Below are 27599 nucleotides of genomic sequence, written 5' to 3'. Positions count from 1 at the left end.
GACTGAAGTAAAGATAGTACAGGTACTTTTCAAAGGATATAAATTTTGGCTTATAAAGTATTTTAAATGCAATTCCATTCCAACTTTCACAATGCAGACTTTCTTTTTAATGGCTAATGTTGAAAGAAGGTACCTTAGAAAAAGATTTTCCACTTAAGAAATGGGTGATACTTATTTGGCTGATAAAACACCACAAGGACTGGTTTTTAGAATTTTTTGTCATCGTTAAATCAAGCCAGGATTCTTAACCTAAAATATGTTAGGATAGCTAATGAAAATACTTAATTGGAATGTTTAAATGTTTCTCTGCTTATTTTAGTATAGTCTGTATATGTGCTGCTGGGAAATAGTATATACATTTTTAGCCAAACCAAAAAGCATCACTTTGATAAAAGAGGACCCCCCTCCCCTTGCTTTTTTAAAATAAACCAGCATATGTAGAAGGGTTTGTGAGTTTTTTTAGTAGATCTGAATGTGTTGCCCAATTTACATTCCAGCACTCTCAAGGGATATTATTTAACATGATCATCTTGGTTTCAGAACCACTGCCTTTCAAAGAGTCTGGCCCAGAGCACTGTGTGTGCCTGCGATTGAGGTGGGTCCCCCACGGGGTCTAGTGGCTTTGCGCCATACTAGCCACTGGGAACACCAGCTGTGGTGGTACAGCGGGGGTGCTTAACATTACAGCTTTATTCTTCATTCTTTTGGTCCCTTCTGTATCTTTAATCTGCCCTGATACCAGAAATCCATAGATTTATTCACAAATAATTATTGAAGCATCGGAGGTGTAGCAGTGAACATACCAGGCAAAAGTCTTTGTCCTCTCTTGGGGCTTATGTTTTGGTGAATTATTTTTCTCTCCAGGAAAGAGAAAAGTCCAGGAGTCCAGAAAGAAAAAAAAAAGAAAGATGTAATTTGAGGGGCTCTCATAGAAAGCAGTTTAATTTAGACTTATTTCAGTTCCATATTATGGTTAGTAAAGGAAGAAAGAAAAGAAAGGTGATGCAGAGGGTCAGAGGGTACCAGTTCAAAAAAGAGGAAAGCCAAAGAAGGCAACTAGAACAACAGGAAAAGGAGATTCAGGGGCTGGGGGAGATGGGCAGGAGTGGAGTCAGGGAAGCTTCGTGAGGCGCTTTTCACTACCTGCCACCAGTCCTGCCCTCCCGAGGGCTGAGCGCCAGTTCCATCCCACCATGTCCCTGCCCCAGTTTCTGTAACTTCAGAGCAGCAGGCCTCTTGATTCAACAGGTGTTTTTGATGGAGAATTTACCAAACAGGATTGACTAGTGATAGCTGTCTTCACTTTCGGGACCTTTGGAGCCTTTAATGTGCTTTAGTCTGCAGGTTTGGAACTTTTTTCTGGAATGTGCTGGAATGCTCTTTCACAGCCGAGAGAGATGTTTCAGGGTCCAGGCAAGATGCTCTTTGGTATCTCTCCAAGGACTGGAGTTTCAGCCCCTCTTTTTAAAATTCATTCATGTTTTTCTTAAAATATGACCGAACTCCTAACTCTTGCTAACCTTACACCTGGGATTCTTAGGCCCTCAGCTGAAGAACTTGATGAATTTCCACTTTAAAGAGGTTCTTCTAACACTTGGCCATTTCAACCAGGCTTTGCTATAAAGTCCTGTGAAATTGGGGGACCGAAAGCCAATTACTTGGATCACAAGTTGCCTGTGAAAACTGCAAGGACCTGCTGTCAGGGCTCATTAAACCCCAAAGTGTGGCACCTTGGCATGCGGACTACTCTCTGACCGAGAGGAGACTGGAAGGCCTCAGAAGCCAGGTCTCTGTCCTTCCCTCCTGGTACCTGCTCCCTTTTCTCCCACAAAGTGAGTCACAGAAACCAGAATTCTTTTTCCCCAAGGCAGGTCATAGAAACTAGAACTCCTGTCTCCCAAAGCCAGTCATAAAACCTAGCAAGTTCACTCTCTCCCTTCTTCCTGGAAGACCCTCATTCCCGAGGGGTCCTGCCCCATCCCCGGGGGAAGGGGAATTGTACAGAGCAGCCTTGCTGGGTTTCCCCACTCTGTCTATCACCGTTAGGCCAGATCCTTTGTGTCCAATCACATTTCTGCATGGCTGTTCATTCATCAAACCTAAATATAAAAATAAAGGTTTTCCCTGGGGAAAAAAAAATGACAGACTTCGGTTTTAATAATAACTGTTGTAATAACTGTCGGTCTGCTTGACACGGTACCATTTAGCCGCCATCAGCCCTACTGCATGTCAAGTTTCAATGCTCCTGTTACTGTAGCTGGCCTGGGTGAGGTGCCAGCAGAGAGGTGACAGGGTGACTTCATCCGGCTTTTTGCGTTTTCGCTTTAGGGTGGCCTTTCACAGTTCCATGAAATGATAAGCTCTCCAGTTTCAAATGAAGGATGCCTCAAATTGAGAACTGACACCATTGCATTCCTCAGGATGGGAAAGTTCCTTCTCCATCAATTCTTGGGCACTGGAGTAGGACTCTTGCTGCAGATGGTATTGTTCTGGTTCTCGAGAAGGAATCCAAGATAAAGGCTGTCTGGGGATAGAAAGTGGTACCCTCTTGGAATATGGGCAGGAAGGCATCCCCAGTGACCACAGCCTTGGTTGAAGGTATTAAGGAGGAATCTTGAGGTGCTTGGCAGGGTGTCAGTTGACAATTTCAATGAAATTAGCAGCATTAGGTCTATAGGTGGCTGCTTAACTAATTATGAACTCAGCTGCTTAAATATATTTGCTCCAGGTTTCACAATTCCGTTTATCTACAGTAATTATCACTGGTTAGCACCTATTGTTTTGGGTGAGAATTTCAGGGTCTACATTTAAGTGAACCCTATTTAAATTTATTAGTTGACTAGGGAAGGGTTAAAAAAGCAGTAGGGAGTCTATGACTTCTAGAATATTCCCTGGCTTTTTTGAAAATGTGCTAGCAGCCATTTTATTTCAATATGAAAGAACTGAACTTTAAAAAAATGTATATTTTTATTTATGGCAACATTTCAAATAGGATAGTGTAATGAACCCTCATATAACCGTCTAGCTTCAACACTTACCAATACAGCCTCTACCCACTTTATCTTCCCATTATTGGGAAGCATGTCTCAAGCATCATAGAATTTCATCTATAAATATTTTCTGTATGTAGTCCTAAACTACAAAGACCTTCTTTTCTGAACATAATGATGATGCCAATATCAAACCCTTCCAAATAAACATAATTACATAATGTCATTGAATCGTATTCACATTTTCCTATTGAAGAGAAATAAAAATATAAACAAATGTATGCACATTTAAAAGAAAGCAAACAAGATCTACACATTGTAATTGGTTGGTATGTCCTTTAAGTCATTTCTTCTCTGTAGGTGTTAGCCCCGTTTTTGTTAAGGAAACTGCAGTTGTCCTGTGCAGCTTTTCATTCTCATTGCATTCCTTGGTCTTCACCTGTACCATTTTGAATATTTCCTGTAAATTGGTGACTTAGACGTTTGATCATATTCAGTTTGATTTTTTTTTTTTTTAATGAGGGTACTGTGTAAGTCGTGTGTTCTCTTGTTCTGCTTTCTCTTTTTGGTGTACCTTTGGGTATTTGTGAAGATTCATATTTTTTGTTAGATTTGTATTTTTGGTTTTAATGGTTGCCTTCAGACTGATACCTTTCTATAATACCCTTGTCTGCTGTTTTTGAGGGGGCTATTTTCCATTATTGCTACCATAATATTTAAATCAGCCAGTGTTTGTTCTTTGCTCTCTCTTACTCTCCTAAGCTGGGGATTGGAAGTAATATTCTTTTACTTCCAGTTAATATCTAAAAGGCAATCAGCAAGCATATTCTACTTTTCAGAACTTCACCTATTCCCCGTTTTTCTGATGGCTATACTCATTTTTCAGAGCATACAGCAATTATATACTCTGCTATCTCCCTTGTTACCATCATTTAGTCTTAGCTGTACAGGTAAATATCTGTTTAATGCTGGTGGCCAGTCCTTATATCGTGGCTTTCCTGGCATTTTGGTTTTCTGAAACGCACCCTCTAATAGATGCCTTATGGGAAGTAGTTCCTGAATTATATGTCCACAACGGCGAGTGTGTAGTCTGTATATTTAAAGGTCAGGTTGGCTAGTATAAAATTACTGGCCCATCTTATCTTTGCTCGGATACCTTTATTATTTTACTGTATTGCCTTTTGCCATAAAGTGGTGTCAAAATCTGATGATAATCTTGTTTTCGATCCCTCAAATTTAACTTGGTATGTTTGCCTAGATACCCAAAGAAATGTTTTTCCACCTTTATTCTTTAAAGTCCACTAGATAGTTTTATAGTATTGGCTGCTGTAGGTTGATTATTTTTTTCCACAGACACAATGTGCTGCTTTAATGTGTAATTTTAAGAGTTCTTTTTTATTTTATCTCCAATAAAGATTTCATTTACTATTTGTTCTGATCTTTGTTGGCTTTAGGAACTCCCATTATTCATGTTAGACCTTCTTAGCCTGTATTCTGTATCTGCCACTTTCTCTCAAATCCTTTTAACCTCGTCAGAATTCATTTGAATTGAAAAATTTTCCTCCTTTCTGTCTTCTGGTTCATTTAAGACACTGTTCATTTTTATTTGCTCTCGTGTTGTCTTTACCTGTCATTTCTGAAATGATTATTTTCTTTATTTTTAATTCTTAGTTCTTTTGCCTCCATTTTTAAATCTTCATTTTCTTCAATCAACTCATTTCTGAGTTTTAAAAATTCTGATGTATGCTGTTCTTCATAGCTTCTTTCATTTAGTTAATTTCTCTTGGCTCCTTCTGAAATATTAGGTCATAGCTTTCCTTTGTGCCCTTCTGGCATGATTTTATTGTTTACACGATGGATGTCATTCTGCTCCTTAGTTTTTCTTTAAAAATAACTATGTAGAATTCAACTGGATTCTTTTCTGTTGCTAACTGAGTTTTCCTATACTTTTAGGAGGGCCAGTGTAGATTTCCTAGCATCAGAGATCTAGGAGACTCTCTTAGTTGTTTTCATTTTATTTTATTTTTGAGACAGTCTTGCTCTGCCTCCCTGGTTCAAGTGATTCTCGTGCCTCAGCCTCCTGAGTAGCTGGGATTATAGGCATGTGCCACCATGCGCAGCTAATTTTTTGTATTTTTAGTAGAGACGGGGTTTCACCATGTTGGCCAGTCTGGTCTTGAACTCCTGAGCTCAGGCAATTCGGCTGCCTCGGCCTCCCAAAGTGCTAGGATTACAGGCATGAGCCACCGCGCCCGGCCTCATAGTTGTTTTCGTAAAGTGGTAATAAAGATATGAACTCTACTTTCCTATATCCTAAGACTTTTTTTTGTCCCTACCCACACTGCTCACCTGCCCAGACTTTCCCTTACCTTTGCCCCTATTTCCTTATCTTAGATCTCATCCCCAGCAGCTTCTCCCCAGTGTCAGGCTTTGCCTTGGCTTGCTAATTCATAGGAATCAGACCTCTCCCACTCCAGAACATTCTGTCACATTGGACATACAGGTGGCACAGCCCTCTCCGCACTCACTAATTAAACTGGAACTTTTTTGTCTGTCTACTCTCAGGATGACCCTCTGAGCTTTCCAGTGAGTGCCTGATGGTGGTTCTTGTAGCTGATGGTAGTTTGTCATCTAGAGTTGTCGTGGATGTTGTCCATGGTTTTTAAGTCTGCTCTCTGTCAGTTTTTTTGGTTGGGGAGAGTCAATAATTATGCTGCCACCACCATCTTCCCAGAATTTATGTTGACAGTTTAACATAAAATTTGGCAACCTTTGGGTCAACCAAATCTGGACTAAAGTCCTGTCTTGAAATCTCAACTCACAGGTAGCTGTTTTTCAAAATGATTTGCTTCCAAAATAAGTTATTAAAAATTTGTAACTATCTGAAAACTGATTACTATGGAAATTAACACTGTATGGCCTACCTAACATTAGCTTTCTGAGCTTATTGTTTATGATAAAATATAGTGGCTGAAATCATCCGAGTGCCAGGAAACTCACTGCTGAGCTATTATTTCTGAGAAAAAATTATAAGAACTGACATGCTTTTGTCATTATTTGTTTAGTGTGAGATTCCTTGAGTTCTGAAGGAGAGAGTGCTATTTTACAGTTTCAAAAGTATTAAGTCACATTTATACTTAATATCATCTAATAAAGATAGCAGAATTTCTTAATTAGGTGTATTTTTCTCCGATTTTTTTTTCCCCACTGAAAAATTTGCATATCTCTAATTATAATCTTTTCTGGAAAAAATGCTGCTAGGGATTGACATAATATTAATTTAGATTTCCAGAAATACTAAATTTCCTTCCTTCAACCTGAGTTTTCCTCCAATTGGCCATTGATTTAAATTACCTACTAAAAGGTTCCAGTTTTAGAATTGACCTCTTTACCCCTCTGCTTTTGGGGATGGCAATTATCCTAAAGCCATATAAAGAATAAGGACAGATTTCTCAATAGACATATTGGAAACTTTTGTTATTTAAATTCTGGAAAATAGAGCAAGATTGTTTTTAGACATTTCTTCTTGTTTTCCACAAAAAGATTGAGAAGAAGTCATTTCAAACACGGGGCTGGTCGTTAAGAATTCTTTGCAAAGGGAAACAGGCTTAATGTATTGCTGTAAGTGAATGTCACCCAAGAAAAATTAAGGGAAAAGTGAATACTCATTAAGCAAATTGACCAGCAAGCGTTCTGATGAATGTTGAAACAAATTTGAATAAACCAATTTTGTCCATTAGTGTGCTTTTAAACCAATGTGATTGTTTTGGCCTAATTATTTTCTGTTTTGCTTATTCAAATGTAGAATGGCTACAGAATTAACTATTGCAGCAATTATCTGATTAGCAATTTAGAAAATTGGTGAATGGTATCTGACTACTCACCAAGAAATATCTGGTATTTCATAGGGCTGTGTGGAAGAACACAGACTGTCCAAGGAGGATATTTGCTGTTTTTCACTCACTACAAATGGCAGCTCAGAGGATCTCACTGGATTAGTATGGGCTGTGGATGTGGGCTCCGGGCTCTCGGATGTAGTGCACCAGATTGAGGTCTGATGTGCTGCAGAAGTTGTATTTGCCACCCGGTGTCACTATTCTGGAGTCCCATAGCTGTGACTGGAGAATTCTGCAACATTTCCCACTTCTAAAGCTTGGGGATTCGAGAAATCTGTGCCCGACTGGCTGCCAAAGCTTGTCAGGGGGACCCAGTGCTAGGCCGATTTCTAGGTGTAAAAGCCAGGCAGATTTGCTCACTCAAGAAAATCTGTTTTTGCAGGTTTGCTTTGAGTTCCAAGATACAGATCCTGGTAAAATTGTTTGCTGCGCTAATGCCCTGGGTTTCTTCTGGTAGCTGGGTTCCCGAGTGTGGTCTGGACCAGCAGCGTCAGGATCACCTGGGACTTATTAGAAATGCAAACTCTCCGCCCCCACCCAAGAACCTGCTGAGTTGGAAACTCTGAGAGCAGGGCCCAGCAATCTGTTTTAACAAGCTCTCCAGGTGATTCTGCTGCAGGCGCAAGTTTGAGAACCACTGGCCTTGAGTGTAAAAATTACTGGGCTTTGTCACAGCTGTCAGGCTGTGCTAGTTAAAAAGTGAAAGCCCTCGTGGAGTCTTCAATTCTCTTAATGTCAGAATGTCAGACCAGGGTGCAATTCTCAGTTCTCCTTCTGTCAGACTGAGATAGATAGGTATGAGTTTCGGTTAGTCCAGACAGGAAAACAGACAATTGGAGTACCATGGGACAGCGCTGCAGTAGAGGCTTCGAGAAGCCTGCATGGGTGGAAGGGAGCAGGGGAAGAGTGGTAGTTTCAGAGGACAAATACGATTGTGTCCCACCCTGATGAAAACCTTTCAGAGACTGCCCAGTGCTCTTGGAATAAAGTCTGTCTCCATAGATCCCTTTCATGCCTCCAGTGTCTCCTTTTGATCTCCATTTTGCACATAGCACCTGCCTCATTGTTGGCTCTGAGTGCACGCTGCACCCCCAAAGGTGTCCAGCTCCTATCCACCCATATGTGGCCTCTGCAGGAGCTGCCCTTCCGTCCACTGCCAGGGGCCCCATGCTTCTCCCTGGCCTCCTAGTGCACTTCACAGCCCAGCTCCCACCCGTCCTTTGCAATCTTCTCTGACCTCCCAGGGTAGGTCAGATCAGTTCTCATTGTACAGTGTGCTTGTTCGAACTTATCACACTGTAATTATCTAATTGTATAATTATTGGCTTATTGCTGATGTGGAATTAAATGTAAATTCCATGGGTGAGGGGTGGGGAATTCTTGCCCTCTTGACTGTCCCAAGGGCCCAGCACACAGCAAGCTTTATTATTGGATGAACGAATGGTGGAGCAGTCCTCATCTTTGTTGTTAGGATACATGGGCTGGTTAATATATTACATTTTGATTGAGGTGTCACCTGAGTTTTAGACCCCTCCATCCCTCCCACCCCCATCCCCACCCTCGTCCCAGGAGCATTTGCTACCACCATCTCATTCTACTATGGGAAAGTCAGGTCCCTAGCACTGTGGCAGTGAAATTTCATAAGTTGGTTCTAACTTGGGGTCTGCCCTGTGGGGCACTAGAGAGAAGTTCTTGAGTATCAGTATTTCAGGGATATGGGGAAGGAAGAACTCCTTTGCTTTTGCAGACATTCATAATACATGGGTCAGAAGCCAGCAGCCTAAAGAGTAAAGGTGGCCCCGGAAGGTTTTCAGGGAAAATGACTGTTGCCTCCTCTTTCCTCGGGGCTTCCAAGAAGCGCTGCCTCCTTCTCTCACAGAAGTTGATGGCAGGCAGGGGGTTGTGGGTTGTGTTTCTTCCCACCCACTTCCAAATCTATTTGATAGAAGATATGCATTCCTTTGCCTATTTTAGTCAATTTACTTTGGCCTGGTTAAAGCCAGTGTTTTTTATTCCTATTCTAGAAGGTAAAGGCATGGAAATTGTCCTTCAGAAGCAACAGCTGTGCAACATTGGGACATTTGTCTACATTAAGAATCTCAGCCTTGCTGATTTAATAGAAAGCTTGACAATAGCTTATAAAACTACATATATTGAGAATGAGGGCTCATGTTTTATGAAAGATTGGCGTTTCAAGACCTAGAGGGTAAAGAGGCTGACGTGCTTATGGGAATCTTGCTTTTGATAGAGGAACTGGTAATCTGTTCACTATTTTATTTGCACATTGATTGTTGTATGGTTTTTGTTTTTACATTTGAGGCTGAGCATACTCTCATACCTATTGTAAACGTCTGCTAGATTAAGTGAATGTAATAAAACACAGTAAATTTGGGAAAAATTATAAACCCAATTCCTCACTCACTGTCAGAATACTGTAGCTACCATCTGCCAGGAGTGTTGATAGCAGGAAGAACTATAATTTTGTGCTTTGATAACCTATGTTGTCTGTTTCCTTTATCTTCATCAGCTGCCATTTTTCTTCATAGCTTCAATGCATTCCATGGCTGGCTCGCTCCTTTCTTCCTTCCTTCCTTCCTTCCCTCCCTCCCCCCACCAATCCCTGTGAGGCTGTCTCCCTGCTCCTTCATGTTGCCTTACCCCGTTCTCTTCTTGCTGTCAAAGGCAGTAATTATAGTAGTAGTAACAACAGGACCATTTTATTTGACTATAAAGCATTTAAAGGATTTGAAGGTGGAGATTTTGACCTATTTTACCCCCATAGATGTCAAAACTGAAGTCTGTAGAGGTCAAATGAGTTTTCCCAAAGTCTCACATTGCTTAAATTGGAATCCATGCATGTCTAACTCCAAAACCCACACCTGTTTTCATAATATTCCTCTTGTTTTCACCTGCTCATCCAAGCTCAGAGAAGCACCATAATTTCCAGTGTCTGATCCTCCTTCTAGACTTTCCAATATTGCTGAGTAAAGTTACAAAGCTGGACCCACTTTTTGTTTTAAAGCTCCTTTTTTGGAAATAATTTCAAACTTACAGGAAAATTGCAAGATTAGTACAGAAAACTCCAGTACACCAGTTGTTAACATTTTGCCACATTTATTTTGTTTGATATACATATTTTTTTCTGAACCATTTGAGAGTAAGTTGCTAACATGACCCCCTCCCCCACCTTTGCTGTGCCCCCTTGAAGACACTGAAGGAGACAGCCTTGTATTCTGTGAGAAACACCGAGGCCACCCAGGGTGAGTTCCTCTGCCTCCACCCAAGTGCAGCCTTTACCTTGTCCCTCTAGAGCTGAGGGCCCTGCTCCAAGGAGTGACACTGTGAGCTGCTCACTTGTGAGCCCTTTAAATTAAACTCATATTCTAAAGCACATGCACTGCCTTCCTGGAAATTGGCTCTCTCTAGCACTTAAAAAATAGATCCTCCTCTATGGCAAGGTAACACAAAGGCAAGTGAAAAGCGGCTCGTTGAATGTTTTACCAACTCCAGAAAGAGGGGAGAAAGGAGATTCGCCTCTGCTTGTTATCCGGAGCTGTAGGTGAACTGTTCTGCTGATAATTGAAGTCTATCTGCAGAACAGTTATCAAGGGCAGTAACCTTTTTTCTAGCAACGGCCTCAGATAAAACTTGTTTTTCTTATTAATAATTTTGTTTTTACTTCCTTTGGTATAAACCATCCCTGTGGCCATAAAGTGACATTTTTGAAAGTGGAAATAGACAGAAAAATGTCCTGTCTGTTCAGTGTGGGATGGAGGGGAAGGTGCAATTTTCCATATTTGACAGGCCCATTAAAGCAGGATTTCAGAGTATATTCACTAGCAAAATGTACTGATTTACCCATTATAATGAAAATTAGCTTAAGTATCTGAGTCAAGTAAAATTTCTAGCATTTTTAAGAGCTAGAAAATCAGGCCTTTACAAAATGTAGATCATTATTGAAGACAAGTTTTAAAAATGCCTTAGGGAAATAATATTAATAAAATGTCAAGACGAATGGATAAACAAAAATATAGCATATACACAATGGAATATTATTCCACCTTAAAAGGGAAGTCACCTTTTACAAATGATACAACATAGATGAACCTTGCAGACATTATATTGAGTTAAATAAGCAAGAGACAAAAGGACAAACAGTGTATGATTTCACCTATATGAGGTACCTAGAATAATGAAATTCATCCAGACAGAAAGTAGAATCATGTTGATCAGGGGTTGGAGGGAGGAGAGAATGGTGAGTCATTATGCAATGTTTCTGTTTGGGATGATGAAAAAGTTCTGGAAATGGATAATTGTGATGGCCGTACAACAATGTGAATGTACTTAATGCCACTGAACTGTATACTTGCAAGGTTAAAATGGTAAATCTTATGTCATGTATATTTTACCATAGTAAAACATTTCTTAAATGCCCCAGTTGCCAGATATATGCATATATATACACGTGCACACAGATACGCATATGTGTATGTATAAATGTTAATCAGCCTCTCACTTATCTATGTTTCGTTTGATATCATTCAAATTAGATGCCATAAGTTAGAACTCGAGTTTAGGGTTGTCACACTTTTTTATGTCTTGAAGTTTTCATTCGTCCTTTTTTTTTTTTTTTTTTTTTTGAGAAGGAGTTTTGCTCTTGTTGCCCAGGCTAGAATGCAGTGGCACGATCTCAGCTCACTGCAACCTCCTCCTTCCCAGTTCAAGCGATTCTCCTGCCTCAGCCTGCCGAGTAGCTGGGACTACAGGCGCCCACCACCACACCTGGCTAATTTTTTATATTTTTGGTAGAGATGAGGTTTCACCGTGTTGGGCAGGCTGGTCTCGAACTCCTGACCTCAGGTGATCCACCTGCCCCGGCCTTCCAAAGTGCTGGGATTACAGGTATGAGCCACCGCGCCGGCCTTATTTGTCTTCCTCAAAAACCCCATTTCCCCTCCTGAGCCTGCAGGGAATTGACATTTTGCAGAAGTTTGAGTTTCCTGATAGGAAGAAATGTGGTGATTAGTGAATACTGGAGCGCCTAGCTCACACTCGCCCACACCCGTGCATGTCCAGGACAATGCTAACATGAAGGCAGTTTGCACTTGAGAGGTACTCCTGCAGGATCTTGCGAGGATCCGGCGGCGCCCATCTGTTTGTGGAGCGTGCAGCCAGGAGGATCTGCTCAGAGGTGAGACTGCACCAGGGCTCCCTTTTGTATGTCCTAGGTCTTGCGGGGGTGAAGCCTTTGACTAGTGTGGCTGATCTCTGCCATGCTCTTTTGACCTGTTTCTTTTTACTTTGTTCTGAATTGTTCTTTAAGTGAAGGAAGCAAATGTTCAAAGAAGGGATGAGCTCTCTACTCCGACCCCAAACCTCACAGATGGTGAGGGCCTTGTTCTGGTGTTTATTGGATTCCAATCCTTAGTGCTTTTCTGGTTCACGTTTCAATATGTGTTTTCCAGAAATCAAAACACAGAAATCTACATATTTACGGCGGCGGGGATGGGGGTGGGGGCTGCGGGGAAACGGCGGACTGTGCTGGGCTGTTGGGAAGAACCCACTGGAAATGAGAAAGTTCCTCCTTTCTGCTCAGGGATGGATCCCAGTATATTTTGCTTGTCACATCCAGACCTTATCCAACTCCCCAAAGACTGACTTCATCATGGCAGAGAAAGGTTTCCTCTTAGTCTGTCTCAGATCAAAAGGGGAGGTCTTTCCTCAAGCATTAGGTTGTATTTTTGTTAGGATGAGTGAGTGAGAAGAGAATATATTAAGTAGTCCTATGAAGGTCTTTGCTGCTGGTAATGTGTGTGTATCTAGGAGAAGTCTGACCACATAATTAGCTGAGAAAGGTCCGTCTTTGAGTGTCGAATGATACTTGCATCTTCATAGTTAATTATAAGACGTCAGAGCCAAAGTCAAATTTCATGTTTAGGTCCTTATTCTAATTCTGTGTCCAAAGAATAGTATACAAACAAAGTAGGCCTGGCATGGTGGCTCACACCTTTGTAATCCTAGCACTTTGAGAGGCCAAGTCGGGTGAATCACCTGAGGCCAGGAGTTCGAGATCAGCCTGGCCAACATGGCGAAAACCTGACTCTACTAAAAACACAAAAATTAGCTGGGCACGGTGGCAGAGGTTGCAGTGAGCTGAGATGGTGCCACTTAATTCCAGCCTGGGACGGCGAGACTCCATCTCAAACAAAAACAAAGTAGATGTTTAGTTATATTTATGTTATAAGAGAATCACTGCTATTCATTCTTGCCACAAACATTTGAGTGCTTTCTATGTACAAGAACTGAATTTTCTTTTCTTTTTTTTTTTTTTTTTTGAGACTGGATCTCTCTTTGTCTCCCAGGCTGGAGTGTAGTGGCATGATCACAGCTCACTGCAGCCTCAACTTCCTGGGCTCAAGCGATCCTCCCACCTCAATCTCCCAAGGAGCTGGGAGTACAGGCACATGCCACCATGCCCGACTAATTTTTGTATTTTTTGCAGAGATGACGTTTAGCCACATTGCACAAGCTGGTCTCAAGCTCCTGGGTAAGCAGTCCTCCCACCTTGACCTCCCAAAATTCTGGGATTAAAGGCATGGGCCACTGTGCCTGGCCCACGCACAGAATTTTTATTAACGTAAGAGATTTCTTTATCTTTCTTTTCTTTTTTTTGAGATGGAGTCTTGCTCTGTTGCCCAGGCTAGAGTGAAGTGGCACAATCTTGGCTCACTGTAACCTCCGCCTCCCAGGTTCAAGCGATCCTCCTCCCTCAGCCTCCTAAGCTGAGATTACAGGCACATGTCACCATATCCGGCTAATTTTTTTGGTATTTTTAGTAGAGACAGGGTTTCAGCATGTTGGCCAAGACTGGTTTTGAACTCCTAACCTCAAGTGATCCATCTGCCTCGGCCTCCCAAGTGCTGGGATTACAGGTGTGAGCCACTGCGCCCGGCCGATATTTCTTTGTCTTGACCGTTTTTTTTTTTTTTTTTTTTTTTTTTTTAAAGACAGAGTCTCGCCTTGTCACCCGAGCTGGAGTGCAGTGGCGCAATCTCGGCTCACTGCAACCTCTGCCTTTCTGGTTCAAACGATTCTTGTGCCTCAGCCTCCTGAGTAGCTGGGATTACAGGCATGCTACACCACGCCTGGCTAATTTTTGTATTTTTAGTAGAGACGGGGTTTTGCCATGTTGGCCATGCTGGTCTCAAACTCCTGGCCTCAAGTGATCCTCCCGCCTCAGCTTCCCACAGTGCTGGGATTACAGGTGTGAGCTACTATGCCCGGCCTATCTTAACCTTCCGATGGCCTACGTGTTTAATTCCAAACAATGTAGAATGATTAAATCAGGATAATTGGGGTTATCCCATCACCTCAGCATTTATTTCTTCTAACATTTAATTACAGATCTTAGAATTGTTAGTGGCTTTAGACTAACTCTTTACTTTGTCAAATGAGAAAAACAAGGCCTAGAGAACCTAAGTAACTTGCCTAATGATTTAGAATCCAGAACTGCTATGTCTCTACCAGTATATATTTTCCCCTTCGCATCCTTCACTAATTGCTTAAGAGCAAAAGTATGCAGTTATGGCCGGGCGCGGTGGCTCACACCTGTAATTCCAGCACTTAGGAAGGCAGAGGCAGGAGAACAGCGTGAGCCCAGGAGTTCGAGATCTGCCTGGGCAACATAGTGAGACCTCGTTCTCCACAAAAAGGCAGGGGGATGGGGAAGACAAAACCCCCAAAACTCAAGTGTAACTACCCGCAAAAGTATGCAGTTATACATTTCATCTAATATATACAAATATTAAATATTTAACAGACACCAAACATTTAATAATTTTGCTTGTCTTCTCCAGCCTGAGAAAAGCTTTGACAGATGTCCTATCTCTAAAACACACTCACCGGAAGCGTGAGTCATTGCTGCTGGGTCCTCTTAGTAAGTTTCCTTAGAAGCGCACAGAACATTTAACATGTTCTCTATCCTGGGAGTGCTGTTCAAAAAGCAGAAGCAGCCTGAGGGCATCTTCTTTTGCCACCAGGTGGCACGCTTGTGAATTGGGAACTGGTGGAAGGAATGAGTCAAGGTGAGGGTTGCACTAAAATGAATCTCCCAGCTGGGTGATGTTGAGGAATCTGAGTGGGGAAATGCTTCATCACAGAGAATGAAGTCTGTCTGATTTACCCAGAGATCACAAAAATAAAAGACAGAAAAGCAGAACATGAAGATGCTACAGGAAAGGTGAGATCGGCACAAATGATACCTTGGCACTATGTCCGTGTGGTTTAAGGCAGAAAATTGAAGGGCTGACTTGGCCCTGAGGAGGAAACTACTCAGTAGCAGAGGCAGGAAGGGCCCAAACTACAAGTGAATCCACCCAGGTTGAACGCCCTCACAGAGGTGTGTGGGTGGAAGGTGGGTGGGGTGGGGTGGTGCAGCCTGACTGCCTCCGCTGCAAAGGATGTGCCTTTGTGTGCAGTGTGACATCCCTCTCTAGCCTTGGCGAGCCTGGGAACCACTTCGTCTCACATGTCCTGGGAAATGTGGGACCTACATGTACCATGGGCCCCTTTGTACCACTGAGAGTCTCCTGAAAAGAGTAGGTCCAAAAAAGGGGGGGGGCTTGAGCCCAAAATGGGCTTCTGCACCTTATTGACACATGCATCAGCTCCTGGGCAGGTCAACTTAGGAGCCCTTCTAGTCACCCCTCTGGCTATCCCTCCCCTCAGTTCCTTCTTTCTTTATTGCCATCTTCCTCTGTGGATGTTCATCTCCCCAGCTCTTCATTCTGAGCCCTCTGGAAGCACCCTGTGTCTTCATGCTGCCATCAGGCACTGTCTCCCACACTCACTGACTCCAAGGATCCTCCCTCCACCTCCTCCCGCAAACTCCTCCCTGACACCAGCCAGCCCCCACAGTTGCTGCTCCCCCAGCAGCACAACAAAGCTCCCTTCTTCCATGTCCCACTTCTGCCATACCAATGGCCAGGCCTGCTTCTGCTGTATCAGTCGCCAGGCTCTGCATCTAGAGATCCTGGTTTGACTACTGTGGGCAAAGCTCTGGTGGTTCTGACACGCAGCTGGGGTTGCTAATGAGTTGTGTGAGTTCTATGATTGTTTCTCCTCACTGCTGTCAGTGGCCAGTCCTGTGCCCTGGAGACTTGGGGGTGGGTTCCCCATCCTTCTCTGCTCCCCAACCTACTGCCTTGTCCTGAAATTCTAGTGTCCATCTATTTTGCCACTAAAAGTAATGGCAAAAACCACAATTACTTTTGCACCAACCTAATAGAAGGCCCTGTGCACTGTCTGATGTGGAATTTCCTGGTTCTCCTTTAGCAGTGGAGTCATTGTCATCTCTATCCTACTTCAGTCACCCTGGGCCTTGTCATTTCTCTCTGGCCCTTCTGTTCTTTGTAGTCTCCACTCCCTCCCTGGGGGATTTCATGGATACCACTACCACCCTCTGTGTGCCAGTAAGACTCCAGAGTATATCTGTGGTCTCGACCTGTCCCCACCTCCTGCCTCCAGTTTCCAGAACCTTTTTGCTGCTGCCTGCTGGGCCAAATGCCTCAAAATCTGTTTTACCCCTCCAATCTATTGGCACCCCATCTCCCCATCATGTAAGACAAAACCAGGGATATTTTTCTCCTTCTTCTTCACTGTCCAGGGCCAGCCCACCCAAGGTCCCAGGCTCACCTGGCATATAGCCACCCCTCCCCTTCATCCCACCACGTCTGGTTGATGCCTTCATCAGCTCTTTTCTGGGTCCCTGGCTGGTTGTCTCCTTGCTGACCTTTCTCCGGTTCTGTTCCCCTTGCACTGTCCTTCACTGCTCCCAGAGGAGTCCTCCTAAAACATACATCTGCAGCTCACCCCCTTACCATGACGGAGGAGGCCTCCGGGGGTCCTGCCCTCCATCCCTCTCTGGCCTCACACCTGCAGCAATTCTGAATGATTTTGTGACTCCTAGGCACTGACGCTACTAGTTCTGTGATATTTGGTCTTGAATGTCTCTCCCTTCTCCCCTGACCCAAGTGATAGACCTTTGTCCTCTTCTACCCCTCAGCCTGGCCACACACATCACTTGTTTTGAGCCCTAGGAATCTTTTTCTGAGCCCTCTCCGCTTGCCCACTGCCTTAGTTTCCCAGCTCAGTTCTACATAATACTCTGCCCTGTGTTTTAGCCTGTACTTGCTTCATTGTGTGGTAATTATGTGAGTCTGTCTTCCCCATGGGGCTGCGAGCCCCTTCTTTGTACTCCCAGGCCAAATGATAGGAGCTCAGTTCCCATTTCATCAATGAGGACACATCACACAAGTGCTTGCTTTGTTACTGATCCAGCCTTGTTTGCCATTAATTACTGACACTCTAGCTTTAGCTTTATTTCTCTGTTCTGTGATTCCCCTGTGTCAATTAGTTCATCATCTTTAGACCAACCTTGAAATATACTTAAGGAGCTACTTAAGAAAAAAAAAAACAAAACTAAATATGCTGTAATGAAGTCTGTTATTTTGTGAATTTTAAATGGCTAATCATTTTAAAATGGTATAATGCTATTGCTTGAAACCTTAAACTGTCCAAATTCTGTAAAATCACTAAATATCGTGTACATAATACAGTACTGAGACCTGGCATGCAGATAGGACATATCTTTAATTTTTAAAAGCTAAACAGAAATTTGCATTGTCCAAAGGAACTGGTTTCTCAGGCCTGGACATGGGAGTATTACAATGAAAGATAAGGAGGAGATGATGTCAGACAGTTACCTATCATTCACCTCATGACTAAGCCTGAGTAGGTTTTTTGTTTTTCTTGAAATGGGGCCCTACTCTGTTCCTCAGGCTGGAGTGCAGTGGCACAATCTCAGCTCACTGCAGCCTCGACCTCTTGGGCTTAGGTGATCCTCCCACGTCAGCCTCCTGAGTACCTGGGACTACAGGAACGTGCCACCACACCTGGCTAATTTTTGTATTTTTTGTAGAAATGGGGTCTCACCATATTGCCTAGGCTGGTCTATAACTCCTGGACTCAAGTGACCTGCCTGCCTCGGCCTCCCCAAGTGCTAAGATGACAGGTGTCAGCCAGCACTCCTGGACCTGAGCAGATTTTACTCATGAGTTCTGCCTCAATAAGTGCTTTAATCTCTGTATTACTGGATTAAAGATAGATCTGAACTTTCTCTTACCCAGAAAAATCTTTGGAAATAGAAAGTGTGATCCATCCAGGCGTGTTCTCAAACTTTTCCATGGAACTACTTTTAAAGATTGGAGGTACCAGGGATTTGAGTGGGACATTTGGGAATATGTAGTTGTAAAGTGATTCAGTTTCTTCGAAAGCTCATTTATTTCCTCCTGAAAAAAATACGTTTGATTTTACCTTCTATATTACAATATGTAAAACAATATGAAAGACTGTTTAAAATTATTTACCACTGAGTGAAATCGACCTTCAAGAAGACTCATAATCAACTTCGGGAGGCCAAGGCGGGTGGATTACCTGAGGTCAAAAGTTCGAGACCAGACTGGTCAACATAGTGAAACTGCATTACTACTAAAAAATGCAAAAATTAGCTAGGTGTGGTTGTGTGCCCCTGCAATCCCAGCTACTTGAGAGGCTGAGGTGGGAGAATTGCTTGAACCCAGGAGGCAGAGGCTGTAGTGAGCCGAGATCGCGCCACTGCACTCCAGCCTCAGCGACGACACAGCAAGACCCCGTCTCCAAAAAAAAAAAAAAAAAAAGACTCATAATCAAACATCCTCAATGAAAAAGCATTGCCCTATAGGGTGATGCCACAAATTATTTAACCATTCTTTCCTTTCTGCCCTTTTGCATCTTCTGTACTGTAGACATTCCTTCCCCCTGCACTTAGTACGTGCTATATTCCGGGCACTGGACAGAGACCTTACTTTGGATTGTGAGAGCTCACAGTTTGGTTGGGTTGGGGTCACCGTAGGACTAGCTTTTCCTGAAGCACCACACCCCTTCATGCTTTGAGAACTTCGTCTTCGCCTTCCTTTTCCTTGAGTACACATAGAAACACATACACATGCAAACACATATACAAGGTCTTCCTGGCTCAGCTCTCCCCTACACCCTTTCATGGTCCTTCCGGGCAGCACAGGCCTGTAGCACGTGTGTCACCTCTTGATGTTTTTATTTCATTAGCATTATGTCTTTGTCTGCACAGGGCTGTGAGTTCCCCCATGAACATCTAGTTCTGGTCACGCAGTACCTGCATGTGGAAAGGTCAGACTTGAATGACGATGGTGCAGTGGGCTCCCCACAGTAGAACAGGGACATTTTTGGGATTCTCTGTTGCATGGCTTCCTTTGGTTCATGTGGGTGATGCAGAGTTGATTTAGTCTCCCCACTGCTGGGCAAGAGTGTTTTGAGGACTCGTGTGGTTTTCACTGAGCTCATACTCCCCCTCCCCAATCTGCACGCTATTTCCAGTATCATCTCTTTGTTTGTAAAGCCTCATGGGTGTTGTGGGCGATTACTGGGATCCTTCCATCATGGTTTTCATCCAGTTTATTCCTATGGGGATATAAAAGTATGTCTGAAACAGTATGATATACAAATCATTAGCTTTTTTATTACGAATTGTGGTTAAACACTATGTGAACCGGAGAGTAGTTGAACTGCAATGCGCAGGCTCTGCCCTAGTCACAGTTCTTCCGGCTCCACTTCCCCAAAACTAGAATAGGCCTCTCTAATGTGGTGGGTGTTGTTCCCCGCCATTATTTTGTCTAGTTCCTTATATTTGTGTCCAAAGGAGGACAGTTTAGAAAGGACGACAGTTTAGAAAGGACTTCCTTACTTTTAACCGCAGCTATCAATCCAGTTGTTGGAGCTTTAGCCTTTTGTGAAGGATAGAAAGAGCTTGCAGTCATGGTTGACCTGGGCCAGCCACTGCGGAAGTTGCCGGGGAGCACCCCTGGGCTCCATCAGCAGGTCGCTCCTACTTCCACAGATCACTGCGCCCAGAATTGCAGTCTCAACTAGTCTGTGAATTGACATGTTAAAAAAAATACTACAGGTATGCTTTGAATATTTCATTTTTACTTAAAAGCAGAAGGTGGACAGTTGCCTATCTTTTAATGGAGGGCCAAAGCCTCTTCTTTGAGTTTTGGTTGAGCGATGGGCTTTCTCAGGAAAGTTCTGAGGTGCCATTCTTTCCATACACCACACCCACGATGCAGGGTCTGTGATTCCTTATTTCTGTGTCCTTAAATGGAGTACTTGTGAAACAATCCAAATGCAGAACCCCTGCTAAGTTTTTGTAAATTGGAGGCCCTCCTCCAATCTGCTGATGTTTGCCCACATTTAATTCAATAGTAGGCTTTCTTTAGTTGAGCCACCCATATAAAGCCTTTCTTAGTTATGGAAGAATTAGTAGCTTTCTCCCCAGAAGCACACACTCATTTTTCACCAATTTTCATAATGTGCACTTCATACATGTAATTTATACATAATAAAATATCAAATACAACTCCCTTAAGCAGGTTTGGGGATAAAACCAGATGACTCATGGTGTGAGCAGAAGAGCGAAGATACACTAGAGAAGAACTTAATAGTATTGGACATTAAAAATGCCTTAGGCAGGGTCAGTGTGGTTTAAAATAAGAGCTTCCAGGTCTTTCCGCTCAGAGTTAAAAGACCTTCTCCTGCCAATGCTTATTTAGTATAAGCTCAACTGTATAGAAAAACTAAATAAAAATAGTGAAGCAATTAATTTTTTAATGACGTGATTTAAAACAACATTGAGGGGCTCACAGAGGCTAATAATAGAGGCCAGTGTGATCAGATAAAAAAGCGTCAAGATAGCTGAGGCAGGTTTTAGGTTTAGCCGGGCTTAAAGAATTGTTGAGTTTTTAAAAAATTAATTGCGGTAAAATACATGTAACTTAGGATGTACTATTTTTAAGTGTCCCAATTCTGTGTGGCACCAAGTATCTTCACAATGTTGTGTAACCATCACTACTAACCATTTCCAGAACTTCTTCATATCCCAAACAGAAACTCTACTTAATAATAACTGTCCATCCCCCTCTGTACTCCCTCCTCACACCTTGATAACCTGTTCTACTTTCTGTCTCTGTGAATTAGCCTATCCTAGGTATGTCATATAACTGGTATCATACAATATGCCTTTGTGTCTGGCACATTTGACCTAGCATACTGTTTGCAAGGTTCATTCATGTGTGGCATGTATAGAATGTTACTTTTTTTTTTTTGGCTGAATAATGTTCCATTGTATGTATATACCACATTTTATCCATTCATAAGTTATTGGACCACATTTGGGTTGTTTCCACCTTTTGGCTATGGTGAATAATACTGCTGGGAACATTGCTGTACAAGTATGGGTTTGAGTTTCTGCTTTCAATTATTTAGGTTGAATTGTGTACTACTAGTGATGAGGGAGACATAGCAAGTACCTGAAGAGGTTATAAGCCAGAGGGTGTGTTGGCATTTCTTTTATTTTGAACTATCACTAAAATCTTGCATTGTTGACTGTTCATAAATGTCCCCTTCCTCCTTTATGCTCTTCGAGAGCAAAGGCCATGTTCTAGGTTCAGCACTTATCAAGTAGCTGGGATAAGTATTTACTGAATAGTTCCTGGAGTTCCTAGCTTAAAGCCATCATTCCTTATAGTACTAGTTGGTCTCCAGAGTGTTGGGTTTTACCACCTATCCTTTTTTTGGGTTAATTAATTAACATGTGTTCAGGGAACAAGAAACAACTCTTAATATTAGCCTTGGCCAAACATAATTTGGGAAGTACATTTGCTAATGCAAAAAGTCCTGGGGTAAATAAAACACAATTCAACAAACATTTGTTAAGAACTTGTTATCTACCATGCACATTTCAAAATTTGGAATTTCAGAGCAATTTCAAAGCTAAGTTGGAATACCTTTTTGAAAGGCGTTCTCTTAATATGAACCTGTACTCTTTTAAAAAACTTTACATTTTTTAAAAATTATGAGACTACTATAACAATATTAAAGAATTTAAAAAAGAGAATAAATATTACAGTCCCACCCTAATAAAAGCCCTATTTTCATTTTATAATGTGAGTTTATAAATCATTTATTTTGAAAATAAAACCCTGAATACTTCTGGTGGCAATTATTTTAATTATTTTTTAAAACTCTAGAAGTGAAGCATGAACTCATGATCTTGAATTTAGAGGGCCCTTATTTGGAGGGATGCGTGGCTGTTTGACTTGATGAAGCCAAGCTTTTCTTGGTGGAGCAGCAGAATCGACATGGGTCATCTTTTGGGGATAGATCTGTAGACTGTTGACATCTGTTATAGGGACTGGCTGTTTAGGAGCCTATCCTCTCTTTATTCTTTCATACGTTCAGGATTGAAGAAAATGTTTTTATTACTGTGCTAGAGGGAAAAGGACGATTTAGGATCCTTACCTGCGGGATCTAAGACCTTGGAGTGGATGTAGGAGATAATGGACGCAGTTGAACATCAGTACAAGGCAAATGAGTGATGGGCTGCCTCTGTTGGTGGGATTTAGTGAGGACAGGTTATCACAACATGGAGTGGCTAGGGAACAATATCCATGAAGAGGCTGTCTTCAGCGGGGCTTTACACAAGACAAGACGTGTCCGAGGGACACAGGCAGAAAGGATGATGGGCATGACAATGGATGAAGAATGTTCTCAGGATCCTTAGCCAGTCAGCCTAAGGAGAGGCAGGTTGGGTCCAGGGAAAACAGCTAGAAGTTAACCCCATGGCAGTTTCTTTAAAGTTATAAGAGCTGCTACTGTTAGCTGCTGCCGGCTCTGTTGTGGTTTTGAGGCTGGGGATGGAGTTGTTAAAAGGATATTGTTTTAGGCTGATGGACCTCAGAGTTTTGAGGGATGATGAGTTGGGGTGGGCTGGGTGGCGGCTGGCGGGGAGTCCTTTAGGAGAGGATGTTACCTCTGTGAGGTAGTTGGCTGGTCTCGGGTGGGACAGCAGGAATGGAAGGGATACAGGGTGTGTGGAGGGGGCTCTGAAGGAAAGAATGCTAGGATATGCTGCCCGAGAGGGGGAAGTCAGTAGGAACATGTTTGGCAGATGATGGAAACTCTTCCCATACATAGGAAGTGGGTGAGTCCGGACTGATTTGGAGGGCCAATAAGAAGTTCCATTTCTGGAATAAGTGGGCCTGACATTTACTATGTGTTTTCCATGTACCCAAGCATCGTTCTAAGAGCTTTACATAACAGCCTTATAAAATAAGTACTGTTACTATCCCCACTTTACAGATGAGAAGCTGAGGGCAGAGTTGAATAGGAACTTGCCTCAGGCAGAGCCAAGATGCAAGTCCAGACAGTCCTAACTCAAGAGCCAAGCTCTCACTTGGTGTGCTAAAAGGCTTTCCTGCTTTTCTATGATAGCATGTATTAAAAACTATCCAGTCCTGTTTTAATCTCCTTGCGTGTGTTACTTCACTTCATTCTCAGAAAAACTCTATGAGATGAGGGTATTTTTATCCTCATTTTCCAGGTGTGGAAACTTGGACACAGAGTTAGGGTGATACGCCTATGTCACACAGCTAGACTTAGTTGCATTGGCCTGGTGTGTCTCAGGAAGTCAAGGCTGTTTGACTGGATTGTAATTATCTATATCCATCAGATCAACCCATGAGAAAATGGAATTGATTGAAATAGATTGCAGTATAAATTCTTTAAGAATTATTGGGTCCAATTTACTATCAATATCATGCACATTCATTGGGAACCGTTCCTTTTTAAAAGGAATAAATAATAGCATCTCTATTGCTGCCTCTGTTTTTATTATTTAGTGCTCTGTACAACTCTGAAAATAATCCTGGCCACTGCGTGTCCATATTCTTGCTGCCACATTTAGATGCTGCACCTAGTGGACTCAACGTCTCATTCTATAGCCTTTATGACATTGTTGCTGCCTAATAATATTTAATGCTTATAATTGGCTTTATTGTCTTTTGGTCTGGGGTGTACTTTGCTTGACATAATGGAGCTACAGTTGATGCCACCACAGGCAATATTTGGCTAATAAAGAGGAATTGAGACTGGTCATCTATACACACACCTGCAGGAAACAATTTCCACCCTCCTATAAAGCACCTTCAGTCTGTCCCTACCCACAAGTGCTCTTCTTTCTATCTCATATGTGAGGGGGTCTCCTGTTTTCTTTACCTTTAAGCCTGGTTTGGCTACAGATCTCTATTTCTGTCTTGTACTGCCGGAACCACCCAAGGGAGAGGTCTGCATTTGCAGCCTGTAACCCTGGAGCAAACGACACTTCCCACTCAACTGAAATTGTACTTTAGAATTTCCAGCAGTCTCTTTGTAACCAGATTAGGGGTCTTTTGTTCATTCCCTGCCATCTTACTGTGGGTGGCATCTGCCCTTAGAGCCACCACCCTCTCTTTGCAACTTTGTACTGCATTGCCTTCTTTGCCACTTAGCCTCTCTCGCTTTTCTTCCTGGTGGTTCTTTTTCTTAAATCTTTTTCTTAAATCTCTCATGACCCTTTCCTACACCCTCTTGGCTGGAAGAGCCCTTTAAGATCAGCTTGGTTGGTTCCTCAAACCCTTTTCTTTAATGATCTGATCTTGTTTTTTAACTTCACAAGGTGTCACTGGACCACCATCATCTGAATTCCAGGTCATAAGCAACCCACTGCTGAGAGGTCCCATTACTGGCCAGGTTGTACCTGTGAGCAAATTACACCTCTCACGTCCCCTCCCCTCAGAATATGCCCCCATCCCCTATCCTCAGCCATCCTGAAGTTGTGTGGCTCACTCAGATCAGTCCTCATCTGCAACCTTGCATATGGTGGCAAGGGACATAAATCTGATGTGCATAAACCATTCCCTTCACCATTCTGCAAGAGGTGACTGAAGGCCCCAGGGAATCTTGTTATCACACTGCCCCAGCCCACCTCACGTGGGGACCTTGCCTTCTGCCTCCTCACTGAGGTCTTCCCTGAGTCAATCTTTTGCTTTTTCATCCCGCTGTTATGGCCCTCCTCTGACAATCTGTGGTGTCTTTTCCTCTTTATTCTGAATTCCTTACTGTAGGTTCTCATTACTTCGGCCTGCGACCAGCATGTTTCACTCATTTCCCTGAATCTAGTTGATTCTCTGGGATCTCACTGTGCATGTCACTTCTCTGCTGAAAAACCTAGATTGAATCTACAGGGTCCCTGAGGCACATTCCCAGAATTTACACCCAGAAGTTCAGGACCCTTGATGGATCTGGTTTCACTCCACGTAGTTTCACCTGTCACGTGCTCTGCAAGGTACCCTGTTTTTTAGCCAGGCTGGTTTCTGAATAACTCTAGAGGCTCTGTGCTCACTTCACTGCCAGCCCTTTCTTCATGCTGTCGTCATCATCTCCTCCTCCTCCTTTGCCCTTATGATATGGTTACACTCCAGCCCACCTCTTGCTTTTTCTTCAGATTGACAGTAAACCTCATACCTATGTTTTACTTCAGTAGTTCTATTGTTTTTAGAGAGACAGAGTCTCGCTCTGTCACTCAGGCTGGAGTGCAGTGTTGCAATCACAGTTTGCTGCAGCCTCGACCTCCTGGGCTTAAGTGATCTCCCATCACAGCCTCCCGCCTCAGCCTCCCATATAGCTGGGAATACAGGTGCCCACTACCATGCCCAGCTAATGTTTTTTCTAGTTTTTGTAGATGTGTTGGGCAGGGGGTCTCACTGTGTTGCCCAGGCTGGTCCCGAACTCCTAGGCTCAAGCAGTCTTCCCACCTCAGCCTCCCAAAGTGCTGGGATTACAGGTGTGAGCCACGGCACCTGGCCAGCAGTTTGTTCTTTAAACCCTGAAGTGTATGTGAGGACCATGTGTCACACTAGCATGGACTTTTCCCCAGCATCTAGCATGGTGCTTTTATAGATGATAATTCATGAATAGGTATTTGAATACATGGAGGCATGCATGGCTGAATGAATTGGCTGTTGTAAAATTTCTAGGGTTCAGGTTTCATATTCAGAGCTTAAAGTTTGCATCTTTATAAACTAAATAGTTTCCTATCTAAGAAACCTGTTTAGGCATTAGGGTGTTAAAACAGGTGTATCATTTTCTGCCTTAATGTTTAGAGATTTGTGAATAGTTCTCCTTTTGGTGAACATTGCCATATAAAGAGAGTTATACAGAAATAACTGAATTCACACAGTTTTAAGGAAAAGCTATTCTATGTCATGGTCATGTATATTCTGCCAAAGAGAGTGACAGGCCAGTAGTTTTTTTTTTTTTTTTCCTGTAATGTGAGATTTTGTTTCTGTTGTTTCTAAGCTGGGTGTCTGCATGTCCACACTGCAAAGATGGCCCATATTCAGAATGAAAACTTGACCCAGTTGTATGTTTAGCCCAGAGAAGGCTGGGGCATTCAGCACATCCTGGCTTTTGGGGACCAAATGTGACCCTCAGGATTAATTGAGGGTTGGAGAAAATAATTTTCTAGATGAACTTAAGAAATTTTAGACAGAACTCTCTTTTCAGCCATAAATAGCAGGGCCGCTTTGTCCTATTTTTATTGTAGAGTACACAGAAGATGGAACTCAGTATTGGAAGAAGTGCTTTATTTCGCCAAGGAAGAAGATCATACTCAACACGATTCTGTTTTTCTTGGCAGGCTCTTCTCAACCATCTGTGAGTCCAGGGGAACCGTCTCCACCATCCATCCATCCAGCAAAATCAGAGTTAATAGTCCGCGTGGGCGACGAGATTAGGCTGTTATGCACTGATCCAGGCTTTGTCAAATGGACTTTTGAGATCCTGGATGAAACGAATGAGAATAAGCAGAATGAATGGATCAGGGAAAAGGCAGAAGCCACCAACACCGGCAAATACACGTGCACCAACAGACACGGCTTAAGCAGTTCCATTTATGTGTTTGTTAGAGGTAAATGCTGGCTTTCTGCAGTGCTGTGCTTTCGAGAATTTAATATCCTGCTCTTAATTTTGGATGACGTCTGGATGACTGAGCCATAGATAAAATATCTCTGGCTGGGTCTAGAAGGCCTAAAACACATGTTTCTTTACTGTTCTCTCCCATCTTTTGATATGAAGCATAGTGGCTTTGGGGATGGCCCCAGCTGGAGGACTGCAGGACTGTGATACTTTTCCTAATGAGATTACAGTAGGTTTAGCCCATTTGTGCTGGTGCTTTGAGTAAACCCTGAGAATCAATTAGGCCCTTTGGGAAAGCTGCATTTTAACGCCTTGAGATACTAGATACTCCCACTTAGTAAAAACACTTCAGGGAACTGAAGGCCTCTCAAGGCCTAACCAGACTGACACTGCAAAAGATGTGGCCCACTCTTAAGGAGTAAATTTCAGAAAAATAATTTGGTCAGCTAAACATCCCATGTCTGACATGGGTTCTTTGTAGAGTTGTCCGTAGAAAAAAATGTGACCTCGTATAAACAAAAGAAAAATACATACGGTAGTTGGAGTTCTGTGCGTTATTTCCTATGACAAGTTCAGTGATTTGTCTGTGATTTTAATAGCCTTGTCAAGAGTAAGCATGCTGGGCAGGGGTGTATCTTGTAGTTGATGTAAAAACTGTTCCACTGACAGCTTAAGGGACATATCCAAGTGACGGGAGGAGAAATAGAGTCCTATTTTCTAGTTCTGGGTGTCCCTGGACTGGGGCTGTCTTTGAAACAGGCCTGAGTGAGAGGCCTTATCCATGGTATTG

General features: G+C 42.8%; 1 protein-coding gene across 4 annotated transcripts in view; it reads left to right on the top strand.

The window, feature by feature from the left end:
- The window catches only part of KIT (KIT proto-oncogene, receptor tyrosine kinase), an 82703-nt gene that overhangs the window by 10951 nt on the left and 44153 nt on the right, over positions 1-27599 (top strand). For all 4 annotated transcript variants that reach the window (XM_055294671.2, XM_055294669.2, XM_055294668.2 and 1 more), the window contains exon 2: positions 26532-26801. In XM_055294671.2, the coding sequence (XP_055150646.1) occupies positions 26532-26801 (270 nt within the window). The remainder of the gene's footprint in view (positions 1-26531; positions 26802-27599) is intronic.

The sequence above is a fragment of the Symphalangus syndactylus genome, chromosome 10 (assembly GCF_028878055.3).
Source record: "Symphalangus syndactylus isolate Jambi chromosome 10, NHGRI_mSymSyn1-v2.1_pri, whole genome shotgun sequence".
Lineage (NCBI taxonomy): Eukaryota > Metazoa > Chordata > Mammalia > Primates > Hylobatidae > Symphalangus > Symphalangus syndactylus.
This window is presented reverse-complemented; position numbering and strand designations above follow the sequence as displayed.